The 25,932-nt window shown below is 40.1% G+C and overlaps 1 protein-coding gene across 7 annotated transcripts in view; it reads left to right on the forward strand.

Moving 5' to 3' along the window:
* Positions 1 to 25,932, forward strand: part of add3a (adducin 3 (gamma) a) — a 102,388-nt gene that overhangs the window by 68,136 nt on the left and 8,320 nt on the right. For 5 of the 7 annotated variants that reach the window (XM_075463828.1, XM_075463830.1, XM_075463829.1 and 2 more), the window contains 13 exons: positions 324 to 568; positions 11,829 to 11,967; positions 12,559 to 12,710; positions 12,932 to 13,012; positions 18,107 to 18,256; positions 18,468 to 18,611; positions 19,746 to 19,844; positions 20,634 to 20,810; positions 21,815 to 22,066; positions 22,312 to 22,416; positions 23,274 to 23,360; positions 24,710 to 24,733; positions 25,242 to 25,365. In XM_075463828.1, the coding sequence (XP_075319943.1) occupies positions 374 to 568; positions 11,829 to 11,967; positions 12,559 to 12,710; positions 12,932 to 13,012; positions 18,107 to 18,256; positions 18,468 to 18,611; positions 19,746 to 19,844; positions 20,634 to 20,810; positions 21,815 to 22,066; positions 22,312 to 22,416; positions 23,274 to 23,360; positions 24,710 to 24,733; positions 25,242 to 25,365 (1,729 nt within the window). In that variant the 5' untranslated portion in view covers positions 324 to 373. The remainder of the gene's footprint in view (positions 1 to 323; positions 569 to 11,828; positions 11,968 to 12,558; positions 12,711 to 12,931; positions 13,013 to 18,106; positions 18,257 to 18,467; positions 18,612 to 19,745; positions 19,845 to 20,633; positions 20,811 to 21,814; positions 22,067 to 22,311; positions 22,417 to 23,273; positions 23,361 to 24,709; positions 24,734 to 25,241; positions 25,366 to 25,932) is intronic. The other 2 variants (XM_075463831.1, XM_075463833.1) reach the window with 1 other exon arrangement.

Genomic DNA, 25,932 nt, shown 5'->3' on the forward strand with positions numbered 1-25,932 from the left:
TGCCAAGCCTGGTGTTTTCCATTTGTTAATAATGACTTACAAGAGTAACTTTTAATTAGAGAATGACAACAGTATTATAAACATAGTATAACTACTGTGTATAGTAGAAGTTAACATGTCACATTTCCTTTACAAACAAATCTGCTTGGCACCCTGTGATTTGCATACCGCATCATTGTAGGTGCTTCAGTTTGCATTTGCTGTTCTACCTTTTTCACCACACTCCCTGTGCTATGAGGAACCAGGCACATACATTGCATTGTTTTTATGGTAAATGTTGCCTTTGTTATATATACTAACGCGTCCACCTCTTTTCTTCTCAGGTGAGAGTCGGAGCAGCAGCCATAGAGCAAACGAGTGAGGTGCAGCAGGCATGAGTGCGGGCAACCATCAGGGGGTGGTGACCACTCCTCCCCCACCTGGTGGAGGGACCAAGGAGCGCTACTTCGACCGGGTCAACGTCAACGATCCGGAGTACATCAGGGCCAGAAACATGTCCCCTGATCTTCGGCAAGACTTCAATGTTCTGGAGCAGAAGAAACGTGTCACACAGATACTACAAAGCCCTGTAAGTAAGAAGAAGGAAATGATAATGACCCATTCAGAGAATATGAACTTGTATACAGAGTCTAACACAAGTTAAACAAGGTGGCATCTATCTGTCTACATGTCTACATGTGTTGGTTGACAACTTGCTGACTGGTTTTACCACTGCTATTAGGCAAACCCCGCAGGGTACAAACCAGGAAGGGGTCTTGCATACAGCCTCAGATGTGTATTTTCTTCTCAGAAGCATAGAAAACTCTTTTTTTTTTTTTTCTTCTTCTTCTAAATGAGACACAGACTATCCTGATAAGCTAATATGATTGGAAACGGGAGAGGGCTTTTCTTATATACTGTTGACCACAGACGTATTTTGTTGTGGCTGAATCTGTAGTCTGCAGGGTGGAGCAGTGAGGCTACCTTTATTATGAAGGAAATGAGGTTAAATTCTTCCACTGGCTAGTGGTTCTTTGTGGGATTTGTATGCCCTGCCCATGTCTGTGTTGGTTTTCTGTGGGTGCTTTGGATTCCTCAACTGAACTGGCTACAAGCCTATGGATTTAAACATTAGAATAAAAGTATGTATTTAACTGGTCTTGATGGACTGACTACATACATTTCACTGCCTGCTGGAACAGGCTGTGATGAATGAAGTTAGATTTACTTCTTCTGTCTTTTGACAAATAAGAAGGGTAGTAATGTTTATAGTATTAAAATTCCTGTTGAGATGCTGTATCGATGGCAGAAAACTTAACAGAGAACTTGCTGCAAGCCGCAAACTTTTCACCTCACTGACTGACAGTTTGGGCAATTAGATCCCCTTTTCTCCCTCTGTTAGTTGCTCTTCCCTAATCAAGACATTTCACAAGAAGTTAGAGCAGTAAGAGGATCACATGTGCCCTTGTGTAAGTGGTTGTGTTGGTGTTGTGTCACTGACCACATAATCACTGCAGTCAGTGGCTCGCTAAAGCCATATTGTAACCACCAGCCACCACGCCCGTGCACAGACTTATTGATGACACTCTCACAGGTCCTTCCAGCCCAACAGCGCTTGTGTTGGGTCAGGTTTTGTTGAAGAATAGGTTCTATGTGCACACATTTCAGTAAACACAGGTATATTGGACTGTTACTGTGAAGGTTCTGAGCAACATTGGAGACAAAAAAAAAAACACTGCATAGTTACAATATCCCATATTTTAGGCTTTTCTTTACCATTAGTATCTAAATAGTTTACATTTGCATTTGTATTTTTAGCATGAGAATAACACCTCGCTCTGGACTGGTAATAATAGCCCAGTCGTGCTCATGTATTCATGGACGAGTCAAAATCTCAGTCTCATGTAAAGATGGTGCACTTTTGTTCTATTGTGCTGTCCATATTGTGCCCTTTGAACAGCTGCATCATGTTGTGTGGAGATTTTACAAACATCAGGAGTATTTACTCTGCACTGTTGACTTAGGGCCGGTCTCTCACTGATGTGCACCTCACTGTTTACAGTGGGAATAGAGGTACAAAGCGTGTTGATTTGTATATGTTGTTATACTTCAAATTACTTCAGAGTGACAAATAAACTATATTTATAGAGTTACACTTATGGTGTGGAGTTAAAGTTATAAATTAGATAGGGAACTGCATGTCATAAACAAGAAGTGTAACACAAGCCTGGCTGGAAGTGTGCAATTTGATATCGGGGTTGTAGCTGCTTGATGGTTTGACCTGTTCTTTTTTTAAGTTCCACATTCTGCACATGCTCAGTGTTGTTTGGTTGACATGCTGTGCTCGGTGCCAGATGTCTGGAAGGGTGAGAGCACGCTGCTGCTGATGCAGGTTTCCACTTGATACTCTGGTTGTGTCTGTGATCACAAGTACAGCTGCAGGCGAGCGAGTGACTGAGTGCATTTAAGGGTGCCGCACTAAGAGGACAGATTGCTGTGGGGGAGTATTGGACCAATATTGAATATTTGCATGGATGACCATCACTGATCATTTCTGTGGCGTGTCTGGCAAAGCTGGCACTGGTCCGTCCTGATCAGCAGAGGCAGTCAGCGGAAAAGTGGGACGTGTAGCCGTGAGAATCGGGGATATGAAAAGGAAAAGTCGGCAGATGGACCTCACCTGTGACAGGAAAAGCAAAACTTTACAGTTCCAGCCACAGTGTTTTAACATATCTAAACTTGTGTTAAAATGATATCGCAATCATGTATGTGTTTCACACCACCGTGAGGACTGTAAAATCTTCTGTTATTCAAATTGAAATATCATCCTCTTTAATTCAGTTTTACTCTGATACTTTTGGTAATGGCCTGCACAGACAGCCATTTTTCCACCTGTAGTATGCGGATGTTGCAGATTACCAACTGTCATTATCATATATGCTTTGCATATGATTCCTGCTTGATGTGGGTTTGAACATTAGCCAAACAGCTCACAGGCAGCTGTGACGGGTGTCTCCCTTTTTTTGGAGATAATCAACCACAACGGTAACAAGTGAGTGACACTAGTTGGACATGGCATTATCTTCATTTCTTTCTCAGTTTGCTAATCCCTTAAATACGAAAACAACACATCACCAGCTGGGTTTCCACACACGTGCCTCTCTCCCCTCCCTTGCTTTCTTCCATTCCTCCTCCATCTATCCTTTCTGTTTGTTTTCATTCCAGTGTTATGGGTCTAGTGGCCGCCCCAGATTACATGTTTCAATTGCTCAGTTGGCAGGTTGTATTTAAAGTCAGACTAATATAGACCAGGCAGGACTGAATCAACTCAGCTGACTTCATTCACTCCTCTCATTCAAACAGCTGTGTTTACCTTTATAAGTCAGAAGTCACGGCTAAACCCTGAACCATTTCATTGCTTCTTTAACCCACTAAGCAGTATGGGCACTTACTTTACTTGTAAGATAAAGTAGATATGCATAGAAGCAATCTACAGGGCCTTGTGAAAGTATTATCTCTCCTTAGCATGTCTCCTATTTCTTTTGGCATTCAAACCTGTGATTTAAGTGGATATTTTTTAGGAGTTTGATGTAATGGACTTGCACAAAGATTTCTAAATTAAAAAAAAAAAAAAGTACAAACTAAACTTGAATGAAAAATTAAGGAATAATTATGAAAACAAATAAATAATAAGGCTAGTTGTTGTGAAAAGTTCAGTTCTAGTCTTGTCTGACCAGAGGTTCTTCTTCCACATGTTTTCAGAGCTTTTGTGAATTCCAAACATCCCTTTTTGTTTTCCTCTAGAAGCTATTTCTCTTTTTCCACAAAGACCATCTTTGTGGAGTCTATTGCTTAAGTGTTCCAATGGACAGACACTTCAGTGTCTGCTGTAGAGCTTTGCAGCTCCTCCGGTCTTACATTTGGCCTCTTTGCAATTTATCTGATTCTTTCTGTGAGTTTTGGTGTTCTGCCCTTTCTTAGAAGGCATGTTCTGGTGCCATATTGTTTCCATTTCCTAATGACGGATTTCAAATGCTCTGCGGGATATTTGATTTTGATATTTTTTTCTATAACCTAATTCCAGTTTGTACCTCTATAGAACTTTTACCTTGATCTGTTTGGACAGCTCGCTGGTCTTTATCGTGCTGCTTGGTTAGTGGTGTTGCAGATTCTGGGGCCTTTCACGACAGGTGCATACTTATATGGTGGTCATGTGACACTAAGATTGCCTATAGAAGGTCTGATTAAACCAAATGTGTGGCCTCTGAATGTATTTTTCCAGTTTTTATGTTTTTGAACTTTTATTTTCCCCACCCCAGTTTGGACTACTTTGTTTAGATCCGTTACATAAAATCCCCAAATGTATCAATCTCTCACTTTTACAAGACACTGAAGGAGCCAGTAAAAGGTCATTCATGGAGTGATTTCACATAAGACATAAAACAGCAAAAGATTTAGATACATTTAATGACCTTTAATGCACTTCAGGGTGTTTTAAGAAAAAAAAGCTCTCAAAGAAAAATTATCTCTACTGGCCTTAACATCAACAGCTGGTCATTATTTCTAACTCACTGAGCATCTGGATAATGCATATTTGAGTAACAATACTTAATCACATCAAAAATCAAAATGCGGTCTTTCAGGAAGTTTTGATGGTTGCTTCAGATCTTGGGTGTTTCGTGCGACACACAAAGATTGAAATTTGCCTCGAGGTCATTTGTGAGGCACTCTGAGATGGTTTTCCGTTTTATTTCATTACAGAAGAAGAATTATTTAAACGGATTGTTGGCTCCAATTCTAGGTTTTATTATCGCATTGGCTGATAAATCAGGATATTAATGTTTGTGATAAAAATCTGCGGTATTGTAAGACGAGGTTTGCATGACTGTTTGACACTGAAAAAGGCTGGGGTTAAAAGCCATCAGAAGCAGGAGATTTAATCAGATGAAATTGAAATTGAGTTGTACTTCCACATGCTGCTTCTATTTTCAGCATCTTTAGTCATCCTGCAACTATTTTCTTTCCTGTTCTTTTGCTGTTTTCTCCCCCTGGTCTGCATATGTTTAGCTTGTGGCACAGTTTGTTCATCATCTGTGGAAGTGATTTACCGATTGCAAGTGGTAAATGTACTCTGCCTCATTTGCACTTGTCCTGTGGTTTTCAAAGGATGTGTACCCCCAATGGTACTGTGCACAGAGCACAAGTGGATAATGTATGACGCTTTGGGGGGTTCTGCTGAAGGCCCCCTCATGTGAGGGCCGTGTCACAAGTGTTCTCTATTATGTTTTCCCCTTTTCCTTTTAAAAATGCTCAAGGTCTCATGTGATAGAACATTAGTGGTTGAAGTCATTCCTTCGAGTCTTTTCAAAACCACCACATTTCCTCTCAGAGCCAGGTTTTGGCAGCTGTTTTTCAGTTTGGCATTTTACTATATCTCTTGCCTGTTGAACTTAGCAAAACCTCCAGCAGAGGAGCAGTGCCCTCGAGATCTGAGAGCAACATGAATTGTTAACTGCTTTGTGGACTCTGCAACCTTAAAAATAAGTGCCTTGTTTAAAGCAAGCTTTGCATTAGTTTCTCCAACTTCCCGGGCAACTGAAACCCATTTATGTGAAAATAGGAAACAGAGGTTTGTTGCTAAAACTGGTGCACGAACGTACCTGCAAGGAGGGATGCAGCAACTCGGTGATAGTTTTCTTGTAAATCATTGTTTTAACAGCAAAAACAGGTCTCCTGTTACTGTAAACTGAAATGACTCAAGTGTGTTCCTCACTTTTTACAAGTATTACACAAATTTTAAATAATAAAAAAAAAGGAACTGGATCAGCATGCTCTACGATTCATGCCACGCGTTGACACAAGGGGAAAAGGAGTTGGACATTTCTGTGAGTTTTGCTATATTGTCATGTATTAAATGAATCCAGCCACGCTTCACGGTAGTCTTCGTCCACCGGTGAGCTTTCTTTTTAGCTTTAAAGATTGCTGTAAGTGTAAATCCTTGCCCACGCTTTCTGTTTAAGTGAACGGGTGTGTCATCCAAGAAAAAGGGCAGCCAGTGTATGCAGAGTGGTAAGACGTTACAGCTGCAGTCAGGGACCAGTTTCCCTGACGCATACTCTGAGGTGAAATAGAGGGGATCGATATCATTGGCTAGTCTGCAGACAGGCGCTTCTCCGCTTTGTAACACGGTCACGTTGGTGGCCTGAAAGAGCGGCATTGTGCTGACATAACTGAGGAGGCTGTGTCTGAAATTACAGGCCTCACCTGGCTTGAGTGTGCCTGAGTTTGCCTTTTAGGATGCTGTGTGTATGTGTGTGTGTGTGTGTGTGTGTGTGTGTGTGTGTGTCTTTGCCTGTTATTAATCCTTCTAAGAGTATGCCCAATCATATGTTCAGGGATTTTTACTCAGAACCTACTGTTTTTGCTTTTAGTTCTTGTTACTTTGAGCAGTTGAGATGAATGTCAGTTATCACCTGAAAAAGCAGGTCACTGTGTTCTTTCTAGTGAACTATCATGCAGTTTGGCGGTGGTGAGGATGTAATCCTACTCTGTTACAGGAAATGTCCTCTGAACAAAACTTTCACAGGTTTTAGAAAAGAGCAGTTGTCATTTGTGATTCAGCTGCAAAAATCTATATTAGGCTTTACCCAATATTGGCAACCTCTTTTTGTTGATTTCAAGTCTTGGTGAGTTGTGTGAAGCTTAACAGTAACCTGGTTTATAATGCTCCTAAATGACTGTTGCAGTGAGTCATGGCAAACCATAATTTATTCCACACGAAGACACCATTTGTATGTGATGTAATCCTGAAACCATTCAGAGCGACACACATTTCTTTTGAGGACACATGAACAGACATGTGGGATTGGCATCACTCCAGCAAAGTCATAAAAAGTCCTGAGTTTCTTCCCCACAGGATGACGTACAGCAGTTTTAGGCTCACCTGTATCTGCAACAGTCTTTTCAGCAGACGCTTCGAAATTACAAGAAAAGGAAACTTTGACATCAACTAGACTAGACCTGATACAGAACGTGCTCAATGAGAAGTTTCTCTAGTCCTGTGGAGACTGTGACTTAGATGATCAGAAATAGTATTGTGAAAGAAATTAACTTTATTCAACAAACCACCAAGCTGTGAAGTAGTGATGAAATGTTTCGCTTAGGCAGCATCTTCCCTCGGGTAATGTCTTTAGGTAAGGTGTAAATCCTGACATTTCACTTTGCCCTTAGTTTACACAGACTGTCTCACATTGTCAACAAAACATTTCCACTAAGAATCTTTTGAGTAATGTATTAAAGACTCAATTACAAAGATTTGAATCGCCATGCGTGTGTTGCCCCTCAGGTGGAACAGCAACTACTTTCTCTAAATCAGCTTTTTGGCTCTACAACCGGTCTCATTCCACTTTAAGGCTTTAAGTCTTCCACTGAGGACCTGGCCAAGCTCCAATTTGAATGTCAGCTTAATGCTCTGCAGTTCCATTTTGAAAGATTAGCCTTTGTAATTTGGAACAGTCACGGATACACTTTCCTATTTTTCTGATTGGATTACTTTTATTATTTATTTCACTCCAGTAAGTGGAGAGGCCTGCTTAGCCTTGTGGTAGTGTCAATTATTATGTTCTCGTGTGGCATACGATGGATACTTGTGTTAACTGACTTTTTGTCAGATAAAAGTTGCACTAAAGGTTATGCAGTCACACTACAGCAGATAAAAAACCCACCAGAAAGTGTATGTTATTTTCATTGCTGTCGACTGTGTTTCCCCTGAAATATTAACGATACGATCCACCTTAGATTGCTGGATTAAGCTGTTTAGATGACGGGAATCAAATCCCTGCTGTCATAATCCTCTTGGGAATGCTCACACACAAATTGTAGAGCAGATGCCTGTGAGTATGTGTTTTTCTGTGTGTGTGTGTGTGTGTGCGTGTGTGTGTGTGTGTGTGTGTGTGTGTGTGTGTGTGTGTGTGTGTGTGTGTGTGTGTGTGCACACCTCATATGGTTCTTGATAGGTTTTACTAAAAATGCAAAAGCTCAGAAGTTCAGAGTCCAACTACAGTTAAGTTTGCAATGTGAAAACAGTGTATTTTACAGGTGATTCTGCAAACAGGTAATCAATTTAAAATAATGATAAACAATATGTACTTTCATGTAATAAGATTCACCTTATTTCATATTCTAAGGTTTTAGGTTGTTGTAGGTAAAAAAAATCAACATAATAAACTTTGACTCTGACAGGGCCATTGCAACATTTTGATTCTTACATAATTTTTTTAAATTCTATTGCAGATTTGATGTCATGCTTGGGATCGTTGCCCTGTTCCATGACCTAATATCAGTTAAGCTTTAGCTGTCAGATCACCTCGTATTTGAACCTAGATGTTGGGATGTCCACTCCAGGGAAGATTGGCAACTGTCTTGAATGTTTTCCAGTTGTGAATCATCTTTCTTATCGTAGAACAATGGGATCTAAAGAGCTCCTTGCCAGATTTATGGGCAGCAACAATTGCTTCGCCAAGATCATTGCTGAAGTCTTTCCTCCTTGGCATTGTAACAGAAACCCGAATGCTCCAGGACAGAATAATGCCAAAACCTCTGCTAAATTAGCTTTTGATTAGCAGCATCTCGCTGCTACTCACTATCTTAATTCCTTAGAGCAGTGAGGGTATGCTTAGTTTTTCACACACCGACTCAGCATTTTGGCTCAGTTTTTGTTAAATAAATGATAACAAGTGTTATTTATTTAAATTTGTCTGAGATGTAGATATGACGTGTTAGATAAATAAGTGTAAGTAATAAATAATAACAAGTGTAAAGTGTAACATGTCAGTTGTTCACCTGACCATTGTATTGACTTCATTTTAAGATCTGTTAAGGACCAAAGGAGTTTTTTATTTTGTCCTGATAAGTTAAAACTTAGAGGGTTGTACTTTGTTTTTCACATGACTATATATGTGAAAGGAATCCCTTTTAGTGATGAACCTGCAGGAGAAATATGGCCCGACTCCCGTAGTTCCCTCCATGTTGGGGGGTGGTGGGGGGTGGTATGTGTGCAGTGTGGTTGTCGGTGTGATGTTGTGTGAGTTTATGCATGAATTGATTTGATTATTAAATTTTATTATGTAAAGCACTTTGTGCTGCTTTTTAGTATGAAAAATGCTATATAAATAAAGTTTGATTTGATTTGATTCAGCTCCAAGCTTTTCCGAACCTTTTCTGCCCTCAGACCATTGTTTTCAGCTGCAGGCAGTACAGAACCAGATATTTAGTATCTGCTGCATCATAAAATAGGCAACAATTTGACATCAAGTTTGTCTCATCATTTGAAACGTCGATCAAATACCAGTGTACAACTTTTGCTGCTAACTTCAAGAGACCAGTAAACTGGAGCTCATTTAATGGCAACAGCTGATGAGATTTCTGCTCATGTTGGTTTATATTTTGCAAAAACGACCAGTGTGAAGTTAGCTGACAGTACAAAGCCGCTGTGAACTCTCTAGCACAGCCAGAAAACAAAGACTTTTCTCGTTGAGTCAGGAGGGACGAGTGTTCTGGCTCTGGCTCTATTAAACTGCTTTTAGTACTGTGGCTCTAATGATAGTTTGATGGCACAACAGTCACTGAAGCACTGAAACTCAACAACACTAACTGAAAACAAAAGCGTCCTGAACCGCCACTGTCGGACACACACAACAAACCGGTTGCCGAAGCAACCTCGCCACCAGGGACAGAGGAATGTTTGGCTGGAGTTCAGAACCAGCAGTGCTCCAGGACTGTATGTGTCCTGACACAGAGGGCCGCTTCAGTTTTAACAAAACACCACATAAAACCACAAACCCGTCTCCATTTGCATTACACTAATGGTCCTCTCTCATGGAGTGACTGGAGGGATACGAGAGCATAGGAAAGGGGAAGTCAGGTGTCAAATGTTTTGATGCACAGATGCAACCCCATTGAGAGAATGTCAACCGTTGCATAAGCACTGAGATGAAATAAAGGCATGAATATTGGATGTTGAAGTAGTTTAGTGTTATCCCTTGGAAACAGTGTCATAACCTGTGTGTACACTTTTGGCAACCAATTTATATTGCTGGCATTTAAGTGAAAGTGGTTTTAAATCATGTCAGAAATGATCAGTTTACTTCCTCAGTTATTCTGCCCACTGTGACAAGCATGGAGACAGCTATTGAACAAGGGAATGTTAAATGTTGTTCTTGTATGGGACATGCCCCATACATGTGCAATCCACAGATACATTGTTTAGTTTCCCATAACCTGACATTTATGCCAGATGGCCCCCTGCAGATTCCCAGATGTGTAAAGTGGAGTGGTGATAACTTTGGTTTTAAAGCCAAGACTAGACTGATGGCTGGAAGGACTCTCTATATGACCAAATGATTAATATAGTATAATCCTTGATGAGTGGCAGAAATGTCACTTTATGTGCCTGGACTTTTCTATACCACACACTTGGCTTTAAATAAACCAGTTCATAGACCAGATGATGGAAAAACATGATTAAATGATCAAGAAAAATTCACCCGGTGTTTCAAAGTGGCTGAAACAAAATGATGTCGGGGTCGAACTATGTGTAGAGACAATGAACAACAAGAAGGAAAATGTCCGATAGCCAGACATATCAAGGCAGAAAGTCTCTGTTCTTTAGCTTTGAAGTAAAGGTTTCATATCAGGGGCCAAGTAAGCATTCTTCCAAATCACTGCACTGTTACCAGCAGCTGAATGTTTAAAAGACTTTGTAAAGAAGACATGATCATTTACTTATCCTGCAGCACAGATGGGGCTTCTCTGTAACCAGATTTGTTATAAAGTGTATTTTGAAAGCCAAAGAATGCAAATAAAGATTAGAAAATGATCAAAGACGAAGCAAATGTAGATTTATTTTTTGTTTTTGTTTTTTTTAGTGAGAGATCAAGCCTGTAAATCTCAAATTCAGATTGAGCAACTGTAACTCAACAGTATGTGTTTGTTTAGATGGAAACTTTCCAGTCCTTTGCACTATTCACAGCTTTAGTCCATAAGCAGGTAGAGGATTGCTGGTGTCCCAGATTATCTGGAGATACATACAGTAGATTGACCTTTATGCATCTGCTACTATGCTGAGAGGTCTTATGAGAACTGTTTGAACTGTAATTTCATGTGTTTCTGCATGATAAGGAGCATTTGCTTTGAGGCAAAACAAAATCATAAAATCATCTAGTGCTGCATACACCCAGTCCTATATATTCATCCTGTCAGCCGTTTGTGTTTTTGTGCTCTTGTAGCAAGTATTGTTGTCATTTAATGTATTGTGTCTGTGAATGCAGCGGATGACTGTGGTCTAAACATGAGGATTAGCCACAAACGCACTCTCTCCCAGTCGCATCAAGCAACCAATTAGAACACAAGCAGTGAGTTAACCACACAACCAATCCTGACACGGCTTGTTGTGGGGCCAGCCAATCGTCATCCAGCTTCATGGAGCACTTTTAGGACAAGTCAGATTGACACCCAAGGAGGATGTCTAATCTATGATTAACACAACACTTCCTGAGTTGCTCTGTTGTTACTCCCATTCATGGTGTCTCTCTGAATGTTCCCACACATTTTACTGTTCCATCTTCCTGTCAGCACTAATTTCATGCTGACTCTTTCCACCTATTTTAATCCGTGTTGTATTATTTTGTGAATTATTTTAGCTACGTGACATTTGATTTTAAGCATCCTTACATTCATGTTTTCAAAATATTGTCATGTATGGTATGCAGATCTTTGTAAAAAGTTGTAAAAAAAAAAAAAGAAATGGCACTTGATTGTGTTGATATAATTTCTTCTGTCTTCTCTCTAAGGCTTTTAAAGAGGAGTTGGAATGTCTGATCCAGGAGCAGCAACGAAAAGGGAACAACCCGACTGGCCTGCTGGCCCTCAGGCAGATCGCAGACTTCTTCATGGCCAGCTCAGTGGCTGGCTTCAACACTTCCCCTCTTAGTAAGTGCTTACTGTGCTGTCGCCCGTTACCCCCGACAACCAAAAACTAAGATTCAGCAGAACGTGCCACCGTTGCCCACAGTGCTGCCACTGCTGGACTGACCCCAAAAAAGCAAAAGCACAGCATCAATACGGAATGGCAGAAAATCCATATGCTCTGTGTGCTTGAGGGCAATAATGCTCTTAGACAACCCAACTCCAGACTCCGGAAGAGCTGTGAATATTTCACCGGGTTTTGCGAGTTCTATCCAGGAGTCCATATGTCAAGTCTGCTTCCAATCAGAGTTGTGGAATGCGCAACTAATCAGGAATAAGACGTCAAAGCTGATAGCAGCTCATTTTTGATCCCTCTTTAAAGATACCCACACTGATGTCCAAGGAGGGATGGACATTAAACAAAGTAATAAAGTAGGGATTGTTGTTAACATCCCATCACAGTGTAATTTCGAGTTCTGCCAGTTGAGTCGGATGCATCATCCAGATATGGTATACAGATGTCTGACTTTGAGTGTCTGTCACTGATATCCAAGCTTATCTGTAAGCAGCATTTGAATATTTTTTGGTTTCCTCTTGATTTAACTGATCATTTAGGCCTGGGGATGGTCACTCCCATCAACGACTTGTACGGAATGGAATCCTCCACGATGGTGAAAGGCGAGAAGCTGACGCGCTGTAAACTGGCCAGCCTCTACAGGCTGGTGGACCTGTTCAGCTGGGCACACTTTGCCAACTCCTACATCACAGTAAGATGAGCACAAATTAAGTAAAAAATACCACATGTACAATTTTTGACTTTTCACACAACATTTTGACCAGTGTAGTAAGAATGTTCATTACTCAGTTTAGATGGAGTTGAATCAGTTTTCAGTGAATATTTGTATGGAAGGGCTGCCCACAGTTCTCTAACTGTCTAGTTCCTCATCAAATTAAAATGATTGATTTAGACTCTTTTGATTTTCCTTAGGGCCGAGTCAGTAAAGAGCAAGACCACATACTCATCATCCCCAGAGGTCTGTCCTTCGCTGAGGCGTCTGCATCAAATCTTGTAAGAAATATGACCTGAATGCTCTTCTTACTAATTCAATTTCTGTCTGTACATTTCTGTCTGTGTGAGTGTATTGCCGATGCTTTTTCACTTTTTCACTTTGCCTAATCAGCCCTTTGCTTCCTTTAGTCCTGTCAATTGGAAAATAGCGCTTGATTTCAGTCTTGCTGTGTTGGTGCACATGTATTTGTCTTGTTCGGTATCACTGGCTCCTCTCATATTGACTTTAGTTCAACTGAAACCAACCTGCCCTCAGTTGGCAAATATTATGGACTGCTCTGGTTGTTTGTCTCTGTAGTTTTGGTTCAGAGAGTGCACTTGTTATGTTTCAAATAACTAGGTGTGTTGAGTTAGTACAATAGATTTAAAATAGTCAGATGGCAACACTGTTCCCTACCACCTTAACTCATTCTAACTCAGAATCTATTTCTATCTCTTTGTTTTTGTTTTCTCTGATTTTCCAACTGACTTCGATCTATTTATTTCAGCTTATTCAAGTTTGGACGAAAATTAAGTAGCTTTCTCTCTGTTAAAACTGTCTTTGTGCAGTTGCTCAGATACGTCGTCTTCCACACCTGTGCAAATATACACCTGTGTGATGCGACTGCAAATGTAGGTGGACAGCTGTATTCACTCACTCTGCTGGCAGGCAGGCTTCACTGTTTGACCTGAAGCTGTACTTGGCAGGCAGTCGTATAAATCTGGAATGAAGTTCAGCTCTAATAAAGCCTTGTGTGTGGCTGAGTGATATTAACGCATGCTTGTTGTGTTCTTTGTTTCTTTGAGGTCTTTTTAGATCATAACATCATTCCATTTGCATCATACTGGATGTTCAGATTGGCTTTCATTTTTGTTGAGCTGCTTCCAGCAGTAACACAAGAAAATTAGATTTCTGGCAGTGTACGAGGGGGAAAAAACAGTGTTGAGTAATCCGCCTTTTTACGAATAAAACTTTTAATGGGACTTGCTATTACCAGATGTCACCATGAAAATTCCCCAACTAATTAATGATGTAACACAAGTTTTCTGATAGTTGTATTGTAAATACACACATTAAGTTCTATCTTATGAAATACGTTTCTGATTTATTCAAAGGCCAAATGGGCAAAGAGGACTTAAAAGAACTAAATCTTTAACCATTTCATGGCTGTTTTCTTTCCTATAGTATGAAGAAGATGGTATAAAAATATCTTGAAATGAAGATGTTTGAACCAAAACATCTGCATGATGTGTTTTTCTGTCGCAAGTAAGATCGGGCAATGACAAAAGCTGCAGTCTTATAGACAAAGCACAAAATAAGAGATTATGTTAAAACAGATATCTCTATAGCTAAATTCAATCAAAACAACCCCATTTGTGTTAACAGAAGACAATTAACTTTTTTTCCTTTTTGGGTAAATTTGGATTAGCTGTCTGCATGTAGACATTGTGTGAAGTTTAGGTAACATCTTACTGAACTTCTCAGCCCCCGGAAAGCTCCAGTTAGCTCATATTAATTAGCTACCTCAATATGACAAATATGTCTAGATGCTGTACAGTCCTTAAAGGTAGGGTAGGAGATCCTGGATTTTAAGTCCAGCGAAGCTGCATTTTGAAAATACACAGGTCAAAAGTCCCAACCCCTTTCTTCAGACTTCCCCCCGAAGCCACGCCTCAAGAGTACATGAACGCGCAATGCTTGTTCACGAGCACGGAGGTGCACGAGCGCTGTTCTGACAGCAAGCATCGATTGGTTTGGCTAACTTTTGCTAACTTTTTCTCATGGCGGATTCACAGGTAAGAAAATACCTTTCATCATCATAATGAACCGTTTAATAATGCTAGGTGCTAGCCAAGCTGGCTCTAGTTTAGCTTCCTGCCAAGCTTCTGGGCACGCGTAATTTGTTCACGAAGAAGGGTACGCGCACAGGGGGAAGGAGGGGGAGGGAGGAGCAGATGGCAGTTTGATAGACGCATCGGAATCCAATCATCGTTAACGGTCCGTTCAGTATGATTGGATAGTGTTTTTCCTGGATTGTTCATTCTAGAGGCCACTAAAACTTTTCATTTTTGTGTCAAAACTTTTAATTAATTGGTTGCAATGGGGGTGTGAAGAGTATTTCAAGCAATATGTAAAAAAATGCTCCAGAAAAAGAACCCCTTACCCCACCTTTAAGTAAACAGTCTCAGACTATTGAAGCCGTCATTCAATTACAAAGTAATTATTCACTAAATATACTGTAAAGAAAAACAGAACATGTTGGTTTGCTGCCACCTATTAGCTGAAAGAAAGGCTAACAGCTAAAATGTATTTTCCTCTGCTCAACCTTATAGTGTCATATATGTGGGTTACATATTTTTTTTTTTTTTTACGAATGCTGAGCCTGTGTTGCCAAAACTTTATTTTGACACTTTATAACAAGCCTGTAGTTTAGCTTGAAGTAAAGCTGTCACATAGCATCATCAATCATGTCCCAGACAGTTACTGCACAGTGAAACTCTTCACCCAGCTTCAAATCATAGAAGAACGCAATTCAAAATGAAATTTTGGCTTTACAATTATTTGTAATGCAGATGCAGACAGAAGTCTGGGACTTCCAGATTTCATTGACTGTTTTTAGTTTGTGTTTTATTTCCTGTCAGTCACAGCTGCCGTTATCCGTCTCTCTAATCTCCTCCCCTACTTCTTCTCCTCTTTCAGTTTGTTGTGTTCCATTGAAGTCTCTAGTTACATGGTTGAGTTCAAGTGTTTAGAGAAGCATGGAGATTGATTAAGAGGAAGTCATCCAGAATAAAGACTCTGGAGGTTGTCTTGGGGTCATATGGATGTTGCATCAGAGAAAAGGCAGGAGAGCAGTTAGCTTTGGTTTGTTTTTTTTATATCCTCCTCCCTTCCAACATATTTCAGCTGTCAGAGCAGTCAGCTGCTGTGCTTTTGGTTCATTTAGTTCACTTTGAGTACACTGAAAAGTTTCCCATTTGATGTTTTAACTATAATTATAAAAGACTACCTTCACATTAGAGGGTCAGAAGTCAAGCTATTCCATTTACTTAAACTGGAATTATCCTGGAAGATATTAATGGATTTAATATTCAGGTTTCAGTTGTCCGTGTGTCTACTTTAGGCCTACTCTCCTTGTCACCTTCTCATCATCCTCTTACTCTCAGCTGCATTGCGTTCCAGATTCTTTCTGACATGTCCTTTGGCATCTTTTTGGAATTAGAAGAGCCACATTCATCAATACCTCCCAGCTGAAGCGCTATTTGATGGGCAGACTGCATTTTGAAGGACGTGACAGGGTGAACTAATGCAGCTCTGGGCATGTGATGTAACCCAATCGATGTTTGATCGCCTGCCAGCTGGCTGTGGCTGTGTGGAGACTAATATGGCGGTAGTTACTTACGCTCGGGTGGTACCATTCACTTCCCTCTGCTGGATAAAAGATCAATACAGTCGTGTGGCCAAACATCCATATGGCCGTTAAAAGGCTGAGCACCACATAGGACACGTCCCTGGATTTTCAACCTGAGTTGACCCAAATATGACCAGCAAACTCAAATATGAACTCTGTTATTTTTACCGTTATGTGAGCAAATTCAAATTATATAAACTCTGTGTAGAAAACATGACTTTGTTTTCCAGATCCTATGCAGGAAATTTGCACATAAGGAAAGCAGTTTTTACATTATCTAATCACCGGTGAATAAAGGGCTAAATCATTTTTCTAACCCTGATATGTTAGCGAATGTGAAGTTTATGTGAAGGAAGTCACTTTCCCTTTCTGTATTTTGTAAGTCAAGCAGCTCTGTGCTGTGGGAGCCAGCCCAGCCGTGCATGCATTCAAAATAAAATAAAACCAGTCTTCAGCTAAAAAGCCCTGTTTTTGTTCTACAAGCTACTTAAAGGGCTTCCAAATTTGTTCTGGTTTTGGCTGGCTTTGTTTTGCACTGTGGCTTTGTAGGGACATGTGATGCATTTCTGAATAGATGGGTGTAATTGGTATACTTTACTAACATAAAAAGCAGTGTTAGAAAATGAAGCTACCATTAAAGGTATCCCTTTATTTTGAATGCATTTAAAGACAAAATGATGAAAAGTTGGTGAATAAAGAGATGTAGTTCTCAGCTGTTCTCATATATATATATATACATTTATCATGATATATTTTTTGACTAGTTACTTGCATCAGATACCTATTCTTTTCTAAAAACTGCATAAAGTCATTTGCCATGTGATTTTGAAACACATATCCCAGCACAGTTTTTCACGACTGCAGTCCCTCACAGCTACATCCATCTCAGTTTGTACTAGCTGTGATATATTACCATCAGGCTGGATGATACATTTCCTTTCCTATCCTGGTGGATTTTACATTTTGAAAAAGAAATGTGAGCTGATAGGTTCTGGTTTGTATCACTGAACAACATGTTGTTACAGTGATATACAGGGACTGCAGGCAGAGCTGTGTTTTCAGTCTACAGTCAGTTTTATCATTGCTCTTCCTTTAGGTTTTAGAGTGAAGTCTCTCCAGTTACCTCTCTTCATTCTGACTTTTCCACAGCTTATCCCTTTCCTTAGGTCTTTTACCTCTATCTTTGCCTTTAATTTTTTTCCCTCCTGTCATGTAATCTAATAACTGCTAACTGGCTGGTAATGAAGTTGTAGAAGTAAAGGACATCATGTCCACTCCCTGACCATATTATGTTTCCTGGTAGCGCTCCAATTCATTTCCTTGAGAGGAGCAGACGGAGAACAGAGATTGTTGATAATGTGATTTCTGTCGTCACACTTTGAACTTGTAATTTGAACTTGTGTTAATGTCTGCCTGGTTGATGTTTGGGTGTTATTAACTATGTTTATGTGTCAAGGGGGTGGATCTGTTTTTGTGTTTAATCGTTTGAGGATCCTGGACTGTTTTTGTTTTACAGAATGTGTTCCCTTGCTTTCCTGCAGCCCTTCTCTCAGGAGAGCCATTATAATGTTTCTATCACATTTGTGCAGCCTGAGTTTAAGTGTCTTTAATCCAGTTCATACAAAAGTTTGGGATAAAAATGAATGGAGGTGTACCACATTAAAAGCAGACTCTGACTGTGACTCTGTCCTCACATCCTCAGGTGAAGGTGAACATCATCGGGGACGTGATTGAGCAGGGCTCCACCAACCTGAGGATCGACCCAGCAGGTTTCAGCCCCCATGCTGCCATCTACTCCATGCGTCCAGATATTCGCTGCATCTTACACGTGCACACTCCTGCCACAGCAGCTGTAAGTTTACTTGACACCAGACTGTGCCAAGATAAACGTTGATGCCTCAGCTGTGAGGGAGTAATAGCCTTCAAATTGCTGCACAGTGACAGCAAAGAGGCTCCTCAGTGCTGTGATGAAAGACTTTCCTCACATAGAAGCATCCAGGGAAGTTTCAGCTGCATACCCAGATGAATAAAACTGCTCCCTTCTCACCTTTCTCCTCCTGTAGGTGTCATCAATGAAATGTGGCATCCTGCCCATTTCCCAGGAGGCGCTGATCTTGGGTGATATCGCCTACTACAACTACCAGGGCAGCCTGGACGACCAGGAGGAGCGCAGAGAGCTGCAGAAGGCCCTGGGGCCTACAACGAAGGTAGGAGGATCAAGAAAACTCTGTTCTGAGCTTCCAGTTGGACTGTTCTCATCCTTCTTCAAAGAAGCCCCAACTAATAAGACTTGAATGTGTTGTAATTACCTTTTCCTATTCAAAATCTGGAGTTAAAACACTTTAATTATTTTTTATTATTTCAGAATTTTTCTCCTTTTGAACTACATGAAGTCGACAGTTAGTTACCATTTTAATAGTGATACAGCTTTTACCAAACTACAGTACGGACGTCATTTCAGTTTCCGATTGAAAGGCAATAAGGACAGTAAAGCGAGTCTTCACTAGCACTGGCTGTTTTCTTGCCACCTCTTTCCTGATGCATTTGCTACATTTGTCAACTAGTGCAAAAGGGAAATGGCTCATGGGTGTTGCTTGTTGTGATGAGAGACTAAAAGTTTTGATGTAATTATGTCCCATTTTGTTTCTATGTACCATTGATAGACACATGAGGTCTGCTTTCACAGAGGTTTAACACTGAAAGCTGTTTTTATTACCATCACTCTTGATATGATTCACTCCTTCCGTTGGGGATTAAACCTGAGAGTTAATCTTACCCTCACATAAATAAATATCTTTAAACCAGAACAATTAAAGTTAAAATATAACAAAATGAACCACAATTTTATCAGAAATGAACAATTTGGGACTTTTTTTTAAATTTAACAGTTTTAGCTTTCAGACATATGATGCCACCTTTACCCATAATACATTGCAAAGTTAAAAAACAATGGCCGACTAGAAGTGGTGTAAAAATAAAGGCATCTTGAGTGTTTTAAATACCGTACGGCCAAAGCCAGTGTCAATCTAATAAGCCATACAAGTCGTATTAGTCGAGGTTCAGTTTAAATAATTTGGTCCAAACAAATCAGATATTCTAGAGAAAGGGAGTTCTATATCTTGTTCTTTATGCTATAGAGAAAATAATATCTAATCGTAAAGATGTGGTGTGTGTATGATTCTCTGTCTCTTTAATATAGAACATAAATGAATATGGAAAATATTTTTGTGGTTACATAACCATACAAAGATATTAAAAGCGTGTTGGACGGGGATAAAACAGCTCTGTTTGATCTGATGGCCTTGCTGTTTTTGAGAGTTGTATATGTGTGTGTGTTCCAGGTTTTGGTGCTGAGAAACCACGGTGTGGTTGCTCTCGGGGAGACCATCGAAGAGGCCTTTCACTACATCTATAATGCCCAGTATGCCTGCGAAATCCAGGTACACACAGGCATAGAGCCAACTGCAAACTAAATTTAATCTCTCCACAGCTGCTTTCACACTATTTTAACAACACTCTGTAACTCATAATCTCCAGCCATGCAGAAAATGTTGGCGAAACAAGGTTTTATAATCAGGCTACTGGAAGTTTGATGAAGGGAGTAACAATCTGATGTGTTGCTGTTGATGTCGGTCCAAAGTAGCACTTAGAAAAAGGTGGTGTTCCTCATATTTTTTTCACTGAGTCACTAAGAAAACTGACTAAATGATGAAATACTGATCACTGATTAAGCATCCATTTCTGGCTCCTATTAAATGTCATGCTTATATTATATATATATTATATACAGTGTTTTATTTCTATAAACTTGTATGTTCACTTGTAAACATGGTAGATTTCAAGATGAAGGGTTGTCTCCCCCTTCTGTAAGACATCATACTAAATCTCCTAAATCTCCTCTCCAAAAGAAAACAATAATCCATCCTTCAAAGCCCAGCTTAATATCTATAAATAAATCCCTTCAGACATGTTTGTTGTATGGCATGCACTATATATTCTGAGCTATGGTGGCGTTACGTTGAGGAGTATTTCATTTTGGTTTTGCTAAAGGTCGTCTTTCCTCAGCATGAGAAGCCGAATATTTGTCCATGTTGATTCTCCTTTAAGTGTATGATCTAATGGCAAAGATGGCCGATGGGGACCTTTCTGCCTATATTGCGTTGCATAAGCCATCAATAATCAGTGGCAGCTCACTTGCTTCTCCCCGTGTCTAATCTTTGTGTTTTTAGGTGCATGCCATCTCATGTGCTGGTGGGGTGGACAACCTCATAGTGCTTGACCAGGAAAAGTACAAATCGCGGGTGTTCGCCGTGGCCTCAGCGGCGGCCGTCAATATGGCCGGTCAATACAAGTGGAAGATCGGCGAGCTGGAGTTTGAGTCTCTGATGAGGATGCTGGATAATCTGGTGAGTCTGTAGGCTTCAGAAGTGATGATGCCTCCTCTTGATCAGACATTTAGCCAGAGATTTTTTCACCTTCACCCCACTCTTTCCATCTCTCTATGCTTCCCTCTAAGAATCTCTCTTCTTTAATTCTCCTTACAATGAGTCATTGCCTCTCACCCTGATGAACAGCTCATCTCCCTGTCTTCCCTCTTTTCATAGCATCCATCTATTCACACCCTTCATAAACTTTGCATTTGTATCAGATAAGGCTGTGATTTTGGTACAAAACCAAGGCACAGTGGTGAGTTTGTAGAAATCAGAAGTGGAGCTACTTTACTTTCCTCTCTTCTCCTCAGTCAGAATAGAAATTCAACAAGCTTCCAGCTGTGAATGTATTGAAATGTCTGAATATAAAGAAGGATGTTTCCGGAAAAGATCTCGCCAGCTCAGTTGGGCGATGAAGTCAAGTTGAAAGGTCAGCTTTGACCACGAGGTTTAGATGAAAAGAAAAGCTGCGTGTGGAAAATTGTGTGAAAAACAGCAGCGACACAGAGAGAGGGGGAAATGGGAATGCGAGAAACAGAAAGATGAGGATAAAGCATAGAGAAAGGAAGGGGGGGACTGAGGGAGAGGGATGTGAGAGAAAGGGTCAGACAGGAAATGACTCCATGACTCTGTCCTCTGTGGTGCCAGAAACCCTGCGGTCACAATTCTGTTTTCCTCTGTCTTTTCCATTTGACTGACTATTAAAAAGACAGTCCAAGCAGCATTACAGGAAGAAAAGAAGTCACAGAATGAATACTCATTTCTCACACTCATCTGGGAAAGTTGATAAAACAAACCTTTTTATTGAATATTCTTAATGACATGAGCTGTGTCCTTATAAAAATGTCCATAATTCCCTTGAAATATAGTTGTAGGAATGGATGTAGAACTACACAATTATATAGCAAGACCCTCGTGACTCCAAATCATTTCAGACAACAGAAAATAAGATGTCCCTATGATCTTCATTGGATTATCAGGGCTACAGAACAGGCTATGCCTACAGACACCCTATCGTGCGGGAGAAACCGAGGCACAAGAGCGAAGTGGAGATCCCCGCCACTGTCTCAGCGTTCATGTTTGAGGAGGACAGTGACGCCACACGGTTGCCCTTTAAGTTCCTGCAACAGCGGCAGCAGAGGGAGAAGACACGCTGGCTTAACTCACCCAACAGCTACACCAAGGTCAGCGTGGAAGGTGGAGAGGACCGCTACAACAGCCGGACGACCACGGTGAGCAGTTAGTGTGTGTTGCTGTTGGGATTAGCTTCACCTCAAAGTGGGCAATAAAGTTTCTTCTTTCTCATTAAAATCTCCTGTATCCAGAGTTGTCTCCTCTGCTTAAAAAAAAAAAGAAATAATTATACTACACAGCCATCTAGTGGCTGAAGAGGATAATGATTTTGTTTTGTGATCATCAGAGTATGTTGAGTTGAGTGATTTGAGAACATCAGTTCTCACTTTTCTGCTCATCACAGTGGATGAAGGCGGACGAAACAGGAACTCCGATCCGGATTGAGGACCCCAACCAGTTTGTCCCTCTCAACACTGACCCCAGTGAGGTGCGAGATAAGAGGAACAAAGTGAGTGCATCAGCAATCGCCGACAACGTCACCATTTTTAGCGATAACCCGATGCTGTGACTCACATTTAAAGCAGAAGCATAAAAATATGGACATTTTGAGAATCTAAAAGGACTGACTGCACTCAAATCACCAGAACCAGAAATGATACATGTGTAAAGAACAAAGAAGCATCATTTTAATTTCAAGTTCTTTATATAAAACTGTGAAATACGTTTAACAAAACTGAACTGAGGGGTTTCTTTTTGGACAAAGTGTAGCCAACCCCCTTTAAAGAACATGCAAAAAATGAAGCAACCTTTTAAACAAACCAGAATGACTTAACTTTCTGTGTTAAGACGATCCCTTACTGTCCATCTTTGCTTCACTGCAGTTCAGTAAGTGCATGAAGGGATAGAGAGATACTTATAATACTATTCAAGATAATGAGATAATTTGTCAGTGTAGGCAAAAGGTTCAGTGGCTAAGTCACAAGGATTTTTAAATAATTTAATATAATAACTAAATTAAAAGTGCTTGTGACATCTCAGTGTTAGTTAAAACCGACAGTATATATAAATTACAATATCTATTGTATATTGATGTTCAACCTAGAAACATATGAATAGTATATTAATTCATGCTCGTAGTGCCCAGCCTCAATTCCTACTAAAATATATATTTTCACAAATTATTGTTAGATTACATTTTGTAGGACATTGTGAATATATATCCATATATTTTTAAAACTTTCAGCTCCAGATATAACATGAGACCTCATGTCAATCACCTGAATTATTTGGGGGGGTGAGTTCATCATTCTGAGTGGCTGTTAAGGCTTCCTGATGACATCATTGTGCGTTTTGTCCTGCTTACAGATCAGGGAGCAGAACCGGTTTGATGTGATGACATCAGGGCCGCGCTCTCAGCTCCTTGCAGGCATCCCTGTTGATGAACCGCGACGGGTGAGAACTTTCTTTATTTCTGAAACTGTCCGATTCAGTTGTGCTAAACACTTCCGCCAGACATGCTTTCAGGTTTCACAAAACGACTTGTAACAAAGCAGATTGTCTTTTTTTTTTATGTTAAAGTTAAACCAGAGGTTTTGTTTTTTAAAAGACAAAAAAAAAGTCAGACAATGAGGGCCTTGTTTTTCAATATAAGATAAGAAATGATAAGAAAAAAAAAAATTGGTATCAAACAGAGCAATTTAAAGAATTCAAAGTGAAAACAAAGCCCTATAAAATCAATTCCCTGTTTTTAGATTAATTTTTTATTATTAGAATCTCAATTGTTCTCTTTTATTTTCTATTTTTATGCTGTAATATTCAACAATAATAGCACAATGTAATATATTTATTTTATTTCAATACAATAAGAAGAATGATAAACATGGGTCAGTGATATTACGTTCTCTAAATGCCTGTAAGTGATGTGTCCACGTGTAATCTCACAAACATCTTGAGGCGGAGGCAGTTGGTGCCGCAGCACGTTTTGCCATGGTGACAGACACACGGGCTCCTTCACAAAGTGAGCGCATCACTGCCCTCCTTAGGCTCAACTCATTTCTCTAATTTCAGCCTCCTCGTGTCCTCTCTCCACATCCTCCTGCTTGTGACCCAGAAATCATTCCAGCAAAATATCTTAAGGGATGTTTCAAGTCCTAAAACAAACCTGGAGGAGAGAGGATCGAGGAGAGACGAGGCTCGCCTGGAGCTGTTGGAGAGGATACACCGGTTTATCCTTTGCTGAAGGTTTTATAGCAGCTGCAGCGTCTAAAGGGGCATGCACGTTAATTCACACTTTAAATTGAGTTCAGAGTAAATATCTTATTTTTTCATAAACAAATTTGATGCTGACAGTAATAATTAGATAAAGTTTTGCAGCTAAACATTGGTTAGATGATGCAGTTGTCAGACGTCGTATTTAGTAGGCGTTGGTTTAAAATGATAGCTGTGAAGCAAAAGCGTCTCATTTTGTCAAATGCCTCTCACCTCCTCTCCTCTCTCCTCGTGTCTGTCCTTGCCTCCTCTGCTCACACCTCTGGTGGGAGGACATAAATGCAGGAGTTGAGCGTGTGCAATTTAAAAATGAGATAAGGAGCTTGTTGTGGCAGTATGGACAGTTTAATGACGCCACTAGGTGGAGGCAAGTGAGCATGTCTTGCCAAAGGAAAATGAACCTTTTGAAAGCTGCACTATAACAGGAAGTGAAAAAAGACAATAATTATAATGAAATTTACAGGATGATTAAAGTAAAAATATCTGATTGAGCCACGCTGGTGCTGATGGTTTTGTGGTGTCTTGTCTTGAAGGATCTGGGGCAGATAAAAGTTCTGGTAAATATTCATTGTACTATTGCTCCTGTTTGCAGTGGTTCTTTTTACTTTATCCAGAAAAGAAAGCGCTGCATGTTGTACTGCTCTAAGATGGACTTCCATTATTAATGTATTTGCACCAGTTTAGTTTCTGTTTTACACAATGTTTTTCTACTCTTTTTGTGGATTGCTGAAGTGTGAGGATTTGTTAAAGCATGGTTGTCGTTATGACGTATTTTTACATGCAAATCTCATAAATGTCATATTATGAGTATGTTGAGTGTGCATGAGTGCGCTATGTTTTGTGATGTAAAACGTAGAGGAGATGATAAGATGTTTTTTTTTTTTTTTTTATCTCCACATGAAAACTTGTAGTTACACTGTAATGAATCATTGTCTCTCTCCGTCACAATCAGTGTTTGTGCCTTTTTTTTCTTCACATTTGTGCATTTACATCAGTCTGCAAGTGTGTCTTTGTGTGCATGTGTGTGTGCTCCCATGCTCACCCCTCTCCCTGCCTCCTCCCCAGCCATACGTGCCCACAGAGGAGGAGCAGATGGCTCCTCTTCCTCCCAACCCTTTTAGTGAGCTGTCACAAAAAGAACTGGAGGAGTACCGCAAGAACGTGGAGAGAAGGCAACTGGGCCTCAGCGGTACGACCCACACCCACACACACACTCTCACAAACGTGCAAACTCATGTACACACAGTCAAATCTGTGAAGGGTCGCTTTATAACAAAATATTGGCAGGCTTGAAATGAATCAGATCAGTGATCAATATGCGAGCCAGATCGGGAGAGATTAGTTTGAGGAGGAGGAGTTCGCTTCAGAGTTGTCTTCCACCCACTGAAACCAGATATAAGGGATGGATATCCCTTTTCAGACCTGCTGAAACATTTGCTTGCTTCTCCCTATGATGCAGCGTTGGCACCACTTGATGTGATTTCTTGTTTTCAAGATATGTGACCTTTCATGTGTTGATGAGAAGAGTAGTAATAATTTACAAGAAAGAAGCAAGGATTGAGCTCCGAAGTGGCTTTAATTTCACATGTCCACCTGCCCGAGAGACTGAGAAATTACGGTTTTAGATCTCTTGTAATTCAGTTTTTATCTTGTTAGCAATAACGTTTCATAAACCAGTATTGTTTTATTATCCCTGTTGTAATATCTAAAAAAATAAATAGATAATTAAAAAAAGAGAGAAAGAAAAATGCAATAT

Source organism: Odontesthes bonariensis, chromosome 4 (assembly GCF_027942865.1).
Source record: "Odontesthes bonariensis isolate fOdoBon6 chromosome 4, fOdoBon6.hap1, whole genome shotgun sequence".
Lineage (NCBI taxonomy): Eukaryota > Metazoa > Chordata > Actinopteri > Atheriniformes > Atherinopsidae > Odontesthes > Odontesthes bonariensis.